This window comes from Musca domestica, unplaced genomic scaffold (genome assembly GCF_030504385.1).
Source record: "Musca domestica strain aabys unplaced genomic scaffold, Musca_domestica.polishedcontigs.V.1.1 114, whole genome shotgun sequence".
NCBI classification, from domain to species: domain Eukaryota; kingdom Metazoa; phylum Arthropoda; class Insecta; order Diptera; family Muscidae; genus Musca; species Musca domestica.
Window position 1 is genome coordinate 1,951,256 of NW_026712144.1, and position 11,415 is coordinate 1,962,670.

The 11,415-nt window shown below is 37.3% G+C and overlaps 1 protein-coding gene across 1 annotated transcript; it reads left to right on the forward strand.

The window, feature by feature from the left end:
• Nucleotides 1-3,124: 3,124 nt before the first annotated feature.
• Nucleotides 3,125-4,486, forward strand: LOC101895470 (uncharacterized). Its single transcript, XM_011292826.3, has 2 exons — nucleotides 3,125-3,197; nucleotides 3,274-4,486. Exons 1-2 carry the CDS (start codon nucleotides 3,195-3,197, stop codon nucleotides 4,321-4,323), a joined length of 1,053 nt encoding a protein of 350 aa, XP_011291128.2. The 5' UTR covers nucleotides 3,125-3,194; the 3' UTR covers nucleotides 4,324-4,486.
• Nucleotides 4,487-11,415: the final 6,929 nt, after the last annotated feature.

Sequence of the window (11,415 nt, forward strand, 5' to 3'; positions counted from 1 at the left end):
ACAATTTCGAAATGTAAATTTTCTAAATTTTTACACTGCCCAACACTACGTTTTGAGAGTATTATATGCATATCGCAATTATCGTCCTATCCTCAGGAAATTTTGCATGGGGGTAGGGTTAGGGTCAGAATTAAAGCCTATTGTTCTTAAGATGTACATTTAGAGGTGCAAATTTACTAAAGAAATTTATTTATTTTTTTTTTCAATTTTGTAGTCGCTCTAAAGGCCACAATTGAAAACTAATCGACACGAAATTTCGCATCGGAAGAGAGTTAAGGACAGGGAAGAAGTCTAGCATTTTGGTTGACCATTGAATTATATTTAGCTGTAAAATGGACCACATACTTCAATACTTAACAACACTACGGAATGCGTAAATATTGGTCAAATTCTCCGGGTCAAAAAACTAAGGGTAACCTCTGGGCTCTTTGATATTATTTCAAACACGAAATATTCCAAAATGGATTTGGATATAAGGGGACTTCGAACATATTGTAGTGTTGTAGGGTATCACATGGTCGGCCCGCACGTCTATAGCCTTGTTATGTTATTGAATAAAAGCAAAAAATGTCAGAAATAGCATCAATTTTTCGTATTAGTTTAGGTTTGTTCGAGTTGGTCACATTTTGCACGACTTTTGGCCTTCAAAGGCCAATGAAATCGTCACACACTGCCCCAATGTTGCTCCGCTGTATTTTGGCCCATTCCCGGCGAAGCGCTTGCTTGAGGTGATCGACACTTTGGTATTTTTTAGTGCCAACCTTGATTTCAAAAATACTCCAGACACAATAGTCCGACGGATTGTTATACGGAGATTTTGGTGGCCATTGTGCGCTGGAAATAAAGCGATGAACCTCATTTTGTAAAAATTCTGGGTGGTGGGTGGCGCGTGCTGAGTGCGATGGTGCTGAGTCCTGTTGGAATGTCCAAGGTCTGCGACCAAAATGTCTGCGTGCCCAAGGCTTTTATACACCCTCCAAAATATTTTCGCGTTCATATTCGGCATTTATTCTGATACCATGGTCGATTAATACGAGCGGAGAGCGACCATCGGCTGTTATGGCGACACACACCAACACAATGGCCGGCGCATAAGTTCTGGTGGCCTGGTGGCCAACCGATTTTGTTTGTTTACAAACTGCTGGACAACGAATGTTTTCTCATCGGAGAAAACCAAATTCGGCCAAGCCAAGCCACTTTTTAGCTCTTTTGAGTCTATTTCTGTCTCTTGCGGTGTAAGTTCTTGCACTTTTTGGAATTTTAATGGCTCATTTTTCGATATTTGCCGAATGGAATATTGCCACATGTTCAGTTCACGAGCCATTTTTCGGCCACTGCGACGCGGGTTTCGACCAAGTCGAACCATTTCCGCTGATGTTTCTGTTTTCTTCCGTCCATTTCCTTGACGTCAGTCTACACTACCAATATCACGGTAACGAGCGATGGTGCGAGACGCAAAAGATTTATTCACATTTAAATGCTGGAGTGCTCTAACGATAGCCCCTTGTGGTTTTCCAGCCAAATATAAAGAAATCACAATATCACGTTTGAATTCCATCACGAATAAACTATTTTCTTGTAAACAATGTAATCAGCTGTCTCTGGAATAATTTTACCAGCTGTCGGACGAGTGGCTTAGAAATGACAGCGCTCTGAAATTGGTTTCAGTTTTTTCATTTCTCTCTGTATATTGGAGATATATCCAAATCTGAAGCGATCTTGATAAAAGTTGACAGAAGTATTTCTCGGCTGTATCTGGTATCTGCTACCAAATATCAGCTTTCGAGTTATATGCGTATCGCGGTTTAATAGAAATGTAGGTGTTTTTACACAAAAGTTATTGTGAATATCTCCCTCCTGGCATTATCCGATGACCATCCAATTTAGTAAGCTTCTACCCTGACCTACGCTTCTACCCTGTGTAAAATTCTGCGTCGATTAGTCAAAAATAGTGGCCTATAGAGCAACTGGAAAGGTCCATTTCACGCCTATCCAAAAACAATATGTTTCAATCCATATCCAAAAACAATATACTTCAATTTTGAGCCTAACTCCAACTCCACACTGAATTTTCTGGGTATCGGGCCACAATTGCGACCTGTAGCGTCATTACCAATTAACATGAAGGAGAAAATGGACACACTCTCCTTTGTGAGATCCTGTGTCAAGGATAAATATTTCGAATTGTTACAAACTATTTTTGAATCGGTGACCATCTCTCAGTTTACATAGGTAGCACATGTTTAAAATTTCCATCAAAATTTAAATAACACCCTTTTTTCCCCAAAGGGATATGTGTTAATAGATAAATCATGAAATATTTAAAGTTCTCCATATCAGATTGAAAATTCTCTGAAGTATAAAATGTTTTTTTTTTTTTCTAAAAAATTTTAATTTTGGACTGAACATAAATTATGCCATAAACCTTAAGGTAGAAAAGAACCCAAATGAAATATAACACTAACAACAACAAAAAAGAGATATGCCAAAATATAGGTGAGTTTGAAAATTAATTAAAAATGAAATATATAAGTCAAGATATTAGCACCATAATGTGTGCGTGTGTGTGTGTGTGTGAACATTCGTTGAATGGAGATGTTCTTATGATTTGTGGTGGCTATGGCTGGCTGACTAAAGCGATAAGTGGCGATGTTCATTGAAGCCAAAATTCATTGTGACGCATAAATGAGCAGACAGATAGACAGACTTACCTACGGCCCGACAACTTATCACTCAATTGTAGCAGGCTACAACATAACATTTTGACAAGTATCTGGCTTGGCTAGTAATTCTCTTAAATATGGTCTGGTCTGGTCAAAAGCTGATGATGTTGATGGCGAAGAAAAAAAGCAACAACAACGGAATAATATGAAAAAGGCTGTTTAATTGTTCAGTTCAGAAGATGAAAAAAAAAAACGCTGAGAATATATAACACAAGCAATATTAACACCACCAACAACAGCTAGCCACAGATCTACGCTCTTTATTGCCAGCAACAACGCTATCGCCATGTAGCTATGACTGAACAAAAAAAAAAAAGAACATTTAATCTGTATTTTTTTCGCTTGGATTCTGACTGAACTATAAATAAGAATAACTACTCAACAAAAGATATCATTTCGCTCTGAACCGTCCACAGCGACAGAAACGTGTCGTAGAAATACACATTTCGTTCTTGGGGATACGAATTCAAAATGGTATGTTAATATTTCGTTTTGGGCGGTGGAAGAAATTCTTGATTTAAATAAAAATTAATTTTGTTGTTGGTTTTAGAAAATATTTGTGCTGCTGCTGGCCTGTGCGGCATTTGTGAGAGCCGACGTTTCACATTTGTTTAACAACCACGGATACCATGCTGATCATCAGCACCATCATCATCATCATGATAATCATGGATACGATTACTCACATAAGGAAATAGAAAACCATAGCGGTTATGATTATCCTAAGCCGGAGATACCATTTGTATTGCCCACGACAACCGTTCCACCACCAAGGCCATCTTATTTGCCTCCTGAGACACCAAAGCCAACTTATTTGCCTCCTGCGACACCTAAACCTACCTACTTGCCTCCACCACCACCAAAGCCAACATATTTGCCACCCAAACCAGTGCCTACATATTTGCCACCTAAACCCACAACAACTACCACTACGACAACAACGACCACAACTACTACAACTCCAAGACCAATAACAACGACACGCAGACCAACACCACCAAGACCCAGCTACTTGCCTCCTGAAACACCAAAACCCACCTACTTACCACCCACACCACCAAAGCCCAGCTACTTGCCACCCACACCACCTAAACCAACCTACTTGCCACCCACACCACCTAAACCAACCTACTTGCCACCCACACCACCTAAACCAACCTACTTGCCGCCAACACCACCAAAGCCCACCTACTTGCCACCCACTCCACCTAAACCAACCTATTTGCCACCTACACCACCTAAACCAACCTATTTGCCTCCCAAACCAGTAACAACAACCACTACGACCACACGTAGACCTACTCCACCCAGGCCCACCTACTTGCCTCCAGAACCACCCAAGCCCACGTACTTGCCTCCTACACCACCCAAGCCAACCTATTTGCCTCCTACAAGCGGCTATTTGCCACCCCAACCCATTAAAACGGAATACTTGCCACCCAAACCCACCAAGTCCCAGTATTTGACACCTGCTGTATCCAAACCTACATTCAAAATTCCCATACCCTCATATGCCGCTCCTTTGGAAGAAGAATTCGGTAATGAATTGCAAGAGGATGGTTATCATTACAATGTTCCAGCCAACAGATTCTTCTACTAAAAAACCAGAATGGAATGGAATTGAATGAAATGAATGGTTGATAGTACACACCCTCCCCCCATGATAGTGTTACGAAGACTGAGTATTAGGCGACAAGTAGTGCTGGCATTATTTGCGAATAATGCTTGCATTCGAGACGTTATTATGAACTTTAATTTTTAGTTGTTGGTAATTTCTTAGTAAAGTTAATAAATATAAAAAAATTACAAAAATATGATCTGTATTTTTTAATGTTTAAAAAAGAAAAGAAATTTAAATGTTATGCTGAGCCAATGAACCTACAAAGACCATTAAAACAAAAGACTTAAGACACAAGCGTTACTAGATTGGGTTGCTCAATATTTATGTGTATTAGCATATTCATGGGCTTTTAATAAAATATTCTTGGATTTTTAAATAGTTCTAATTAAAAGATCTGTCCCACTGGCATGCATAAAATATACGATTAACATAAATTAAATAAAAATCTGCCATTTCTAAGCGCCTAAGAGGAAAAATACCTTAAATATATACTTTGAAATTCAGTTTGTTTTTCTCCACGGCAAAAAATGACGTTAGAGATTTCAACACAGGTTTCATCCGGTTTTTCGGCATAAATGTATACAGATCCAAGAGGAACGTTATTTTATCCACATTTATAAAAAGGGTCACTGAAGCTATTATGCGTATAACTCAAGAATGCATGGACTGATTATGGCAAAATATGAAATATGAAAATTTTTTGAGAATCGCCAACTTTTGTCCAAGGAGATCCTTAAAACCTATTCCTACTAATGCACAAATTTTCTTTTTTGATTATTGGTCAGAAAAACCCATGAAAACTTAAAACAAGTAAGCAAAGGCTACAGTCGAGCGGGGCCGACCGTTGAATACCCTACAACACTATAATAAACGATACAGTTTATATAGGCGAGATACTCGAAAGAATTCCACAAGATATTGTGACAAATAATAAAAGAAAACCATCAGGTTTCGTTCTCTAAATTTCGAATAATAGCAACTTAAACTAATTTGCTCATTTCCAATTTATTCTGGAACCAATATTTCCCAAAGACCCATAATCTCTCAGAAATGGCAAAAGATTAACATTTATTATTGGTTTTTGACTGAAACACATCTATATGAGATACAGCCATTTGACTATATTCTTCAACTAAATCCGCGTTAACGAAATAGTCAGAAGTGCGTCTTTCCTGTATTTGTGAATTCTCCAAGAAGTCACTGTAATGGACATTTTCGTATTTTGTCTACAAAAGTTGGCAAACTCCTTTACACATTGAATATTTTTGGATGGCCATCCAAAACTGCTTGGCTTTTGCAATGTCCGGTAACCCCCATTCAAATGTGCCTGAGGATCGAGCGATAATTACGACCTGCTGACAATTTTGCAGTTTTTTTGGTCCATTTCAACCCCTAAATATATGGCGATCATCTCCAAAAAGAATAGGCATCTATTCTGACCCTCATCTTATCCCCATGCAAAATTTCGTAAGGATCGGGCCATAAATGCGATCTGTATATGATATCCTGATATCCTAACTACTTAGTTTTGTTAGCTGTAGAAATATTACCAAATGTTTAATTCAAAATGAAAATATGCCAAAAATATGACAAAATTTAAAAAAATTGAGAAAATGTTACAAAACCAATATTTTCATCTTTAGAGAGATATTTTTATGCGATTTTTTAGACGTTTTTTCTTTCCTGCCAAGAGGCCATTCTGAATTAATGAGAACTGTCGAAATCAGTTCAGCCGTTCTCGACATATAAGAGATCTTTCAAGCATATCTTCTTTGATAGACATATATATCGCACATATTTTGCTATATATCCGATTTTTTGGATGTTAACATCAATGTAAAGATCAGAAGTAACCTTGTCATTGCTTTATGATTTCGCCGGTATTTAAAATATTCGCGGTTTGATGAAAAATTTGATTTTTTTCAATACAAAAGATATGGTCTATTTTACCCGCTAAATATTATCCGATGACCACCCAAATTGGTAGGCTTCTTCCTCTCCCTAAACTCCAGCTACATGCGAAATTCCGCGTCGATTGGTCTGTATAGCTTCTGCAAAATCCGACATTTTTTCAGTATTTGGTCCATTTCAACCCCTAAACATTTGGCGATCATCTCCAAAAGCAATAGGGTTCTATTCTGCTCCAAGCCCCACCTACATTCTAAATTTCGTGAATATCGGACTATAATTGCGACCTGTAGAGTGATTACAATTTAACATGGACAGACGGACTGACGGACAGACGGACAGACGGACGGACGGACATACATAGCTAGATCGACTCAGCTCGGCGAGCTAGGAAGATCCATATATACTTTCCTATATGGGAAATCAATATTTCGAGGTGTTACATAAATTCTGGCCCAATCAAACTTATAATACCCCCAACACATAGTGTTGTAGGGTATAAAAATTAATTTTTAAGGCCTTATAAAACTATTTGTAAAATCCTCGATTTATGTCTCTAAAAAACATTTTCGTCTTAGAAAAGTATTTTTAATTTTTTTTTTCAGGTCGATCTTAGAAAATTTTTATGAAAAATTTTAAAATGTTTCCAAGGGACATCAATCTGACCCTCAAAATCGACGATTGTTTTCTTTGACAAAAATATTTTTAAAACATTTAAGATTTATATATAGCTTGTTATAAAATTGTATTTAAACAAGTAAACAAATGCTATAGACGCGTGGGCGACCATGTGGTCCCTACAAAACTACAATATATTGGAAAACCTCCATCCGAACCCATTTTTGTCCATTTTTTTACCCTCCACCATACTATGGAGGGTATATTAATTTTGTCATTCCGTTTGTAACTCCTCGAAATACTCATGCCAGACCCCACAAAGTATATATATTCTTGATCAGCGTAAAATTCTAAGACGATTTAGCCATGTCCGTCTGTCTGTCTGTTGTAATCACGCTATCTTTCGAACAAATTGGCTAAAATTTTGCACACATGTATATTTTGCTTCCCAATATTCGGTATTTTGATAATTTTAGCGACATTATTCACCGGAATCGTTCCAAATTTGGCATTTGAAGTTAGTAATAGATACTGCAGCATAAAACAGAAAATGGGCCATGTAGGTTCACGTCTTCGTATAGCCCCCATATAACGGTACCCCCCTATATTCGATATTTTGATGATTTTAGCTACATTATAAACAGATTTTTCTTCAAGTTTCGCATTTAATTATTGTAATAACTTATGACAAAAGTTGCGTATGCAGGTCCACGTCGTCGTATAAGCATTCCGTATTTTTAAGATTTTAACAGAATTTTTAACGGATTGTATTTTTTTTTTGGAAATTTCCAAATTTGTATCAAATGGTGGAGGGTGTTAAAAGTTCGGCCCGGCGGAACTTACAGCTTTTTTAATTGTTTTTTTTTTAATTATGCAATACAGTTCTACATAACTGCATACAGTTCGATTTTCCGAACTGATGAGAATTCCCTTAGATTTTATTATTTTCTGGCAAGAGACCATTCCGAACTGATGAGTCCAGCGGTTCTTGACTTATAAGCGGAAAAACTAAGGTCGATTTCAATTACATATAGATTTTATCTATTTTGTTATATATCCCACATCTTGATTATCAGCATCACTGTAATGGTCAGAAGTGACCTTTTAATGTATCTGTGAGTTTCGACAGTAAGTAAAGACACACTCCGATTCATCAGATATCAACAGCAATTGCTTTAAATAAATATCTTCATATGGGAAGTTAGAACAGGGTTTTTTGTTCAAGGTATTAAGCGAAACACTTTCCATCCACGTTCATTCAAAATGGCATGGAAGTTGTATAGATCGCTTGTTTATATTTTTTTAACTTCATAGCAACTCTTTTGCTACATTTGTTATCCCTTAAAACTTTTCTATATTCGGATTTTTGTTTCTCTTGACATCCTTATGAATTGGGCGGGCAGCTTTATTATTTTTAGATAATACATTTTCTCAAGTGGCGAAAAAAGAGCCAAATTTCTTCATATCTGTTTGAACAGCGTAAGCTTGTTTAAATACATTTAACTGCTGCCTCAGGATATAAACGTGTATTTACATTTTTATTAACCATCTTAAATGCAAACTTACCGACACCTTAACATAATTAGAGATTATTAAGTTAAGCCTCTTAAAAAAATAAAAAATAAAAAAACGTTGGACGTAGGCATGCATAAGTGACAGGGCTTATTACCTTTTCATCTTTATAATTTCAAAGGGATTTCGTTTTTATGAACAATTGAGAGAAAAAAACCTAAAGTAGATATTAACCTTTTTTGTTTAAAACATTTTGAGTTGCCATGATTCATAGAAATCTTAAGACGGATATCCATTGTTTACGATTTCGCACATTCTGATGATGGAACATGTGTTGTGCTGCTCATGATGCAATTCTTCAGCCAAAAAGAAGAATTTTTCGAGGTCAAGTTGAACGTAAATATTTATGGCTCATATAAAATTGGATGACGTTGTTGATTTGGTGGTAAAGAACAAAATGGGAGGTGTTCTTTTTTTTAAGGGATTAGTAAGCTGCCTTTAATGTGAGCAACATGAGCGATGAAATGTCAGATGGAGCGATTTTTGATATGGATTTTTTACAAGAGTTTTGAGAAGAATTCATAAACGTTTTGAACCCAAAATGCCAAACTACTGCTTACGTGTGTTGATCTACAAGTGAGAGGATGGCTTACGTTATTAGTTAGTGAAAAAACTGATGAGTTATTTTTATAAAAAAATATATATATTTTTTTCCGTTTAATTAAGGTCCACTTGTTTGATACATGTGGGACATTTCAAGTGCCTTAGACAAAATTTTGTCCGGAAAAAATGTCAAAAAGTTCAATACATAAAATTAAACTGATATTTTAAATGGTTGCCAATACAGATGATACCAAAATTAGATCGATTTCAAAGATAGGCATCATCGCTTCACTTCCTCTTGTACCTCCCCCATAAATATTTTAAAATTTTACGAAAAAATACAAACCTCTTTTTGGGCTAAGACAATAGCCGATTCTTCTGAAACTAAACGCAAAAATGGAAAATATCTATAAGACATAGTGCAGGATTGAAAATTAACATTTTTGTTCCGCTCTTTCTTTACCCCCACCACAAAACGCTTAATATTTGTATACCCTCCACCGTACAATGGAGGGTATATCCAATGTCAATCCGTTTGCAACACCTCAAAATATTCGTCGGAGACCCCAAAAAGGATATACAGGGTGAGATAAAAAAATTGCAACGAACTTCAAACTGCTGTAATTTCTAAGCCACTCGTCCACAGGTGTTAAAATTATTTCAGTGACAGCTCATTATATTGTTTACAAGGGTACAAAAGCATTTTGGTGAGAATTTTCTAGAAAAGAATTTATTCGTGATGGAATTCAAGCGTGATAGTATAATTTCTTTATATTTGGCTGGAATACCAGCCAAGGCTATCGTTAGAACACTCCAGCATTTAAATGTGAATAAATCTTTGGTGTCTCGTACCATTGATCGTTGCCGTGATACTGGTAGCGCAGTCCGACGTCAAGGAAGTGGACGGAAGAAAACAGCAACATCAGCAGAAATGGTTCGAAAAGTAAAGTAGCGACTTGATCGAAACCCGCATCGCCGTGGCCGTAAAATGGCACGTGACCTGAACATATCGCAATATTTCATTCGGCAAATATTAAAACATGAGCTCGGGGTAAAGCCATTGAAATTCCAAAAAGTGCAAGAACTTACACCACAACAGAAAGAAAATTGACTAAAAAGAGCTCAAGAGTTGCTTCGCTTTGCCGAAAGTGGTGAACTGCCGAATTTGGTTTTCTCCGATGAGGAAACATTCGTGAAGATCGTGTTTACTTGCCAAAGAGGTGCACCTTCGGTTGGTCTCCAGAATTCAAACGCCGGCCATGATGATGGTGTGGACCGCCATAATAGCGGATGGTCGCTCTCAACTCGATGGTCGCTCTCAACTCGCGAAAATATTCTGGAGGGTGTATTAAAGACTTGGGCACGCAAACATTTAGGCCGCATACTTTGGACATTCTAACAGGACTCAGCACAATCGTACACAGCACACGTCATCCAAGAATGGTTATAAAATGAGGTTCCTCGCTTCATTTCCAGCGCACAATGGCCACAAAAATCTCCGGATACCAATCCGTTGGACTACTGTGTCTGGAGTATTTTGAAAAGCAAGGTTGGCACTAAAAAATAGCAAAGTGTCGATCACCTGAAGCAAGCGCTTCGCCGGGAATGAGCCAAAATACTGCGGAGCAACATTTGGGCAGTGTGTGACGGTTTCATTGGCCGTTTGAAGACCATAATTTGTGCCAAAGGTGACCAATCCGAATGAATTGAAGTAGATTGATAAAATTTTACTGTCTGCAGGACTTTTGGTATTGAAAATGGGCCATGTAGGTCTACGTTTTGGTATAGCCCCCATATAAGGTTACCTCCTTTTTCGGAAATTGATGATTTTAGCGACAATATTTATCGGAATACTTTCAAAATTGGGATTTTATGTTCGCAATGGATAGTACGGCCTAAGACAGAAAATTGGCTGTGCAGCTCCACGTCTTCGTATAGCTCGCATATAACAGTACCTCCCGATATTCGGTATTTTAATGATTTTAGCTACTATGTTAACCGGAATTGTTTCAAATTTAGTATTTGAAGTTCGTAATGATTACTACAGACTAAAACAGAAAATTGTCTGTGCAGGTCCACGTCTTCATATAGCCCACATATAACGGAACCTCCCGATATTCCCAATTTTTATGATTTCAGCTACATTATTCACCGATTTTTCTTCTCATTCTCCCATTTGAATATTTTAATGGCTTATGACAAAAGTAACCTATGCAGGTCCATCTCGTCGTATAGACCCTTATATAACGGCTACAATCGGTGTTTTAATAGAATTTTTAACGGATTTTACTGTTTTTGAGAATTGGCAAATTCGTTCCAAATGGTGGAGGGTATTCACAGTTCGACCCCGCCGAACTTACAGCTTTTTTACTTGTTTTTTGTTACGGTAGCTCTACTATGCTCTGCGTATAGTAGTGTAGGGTATCATAT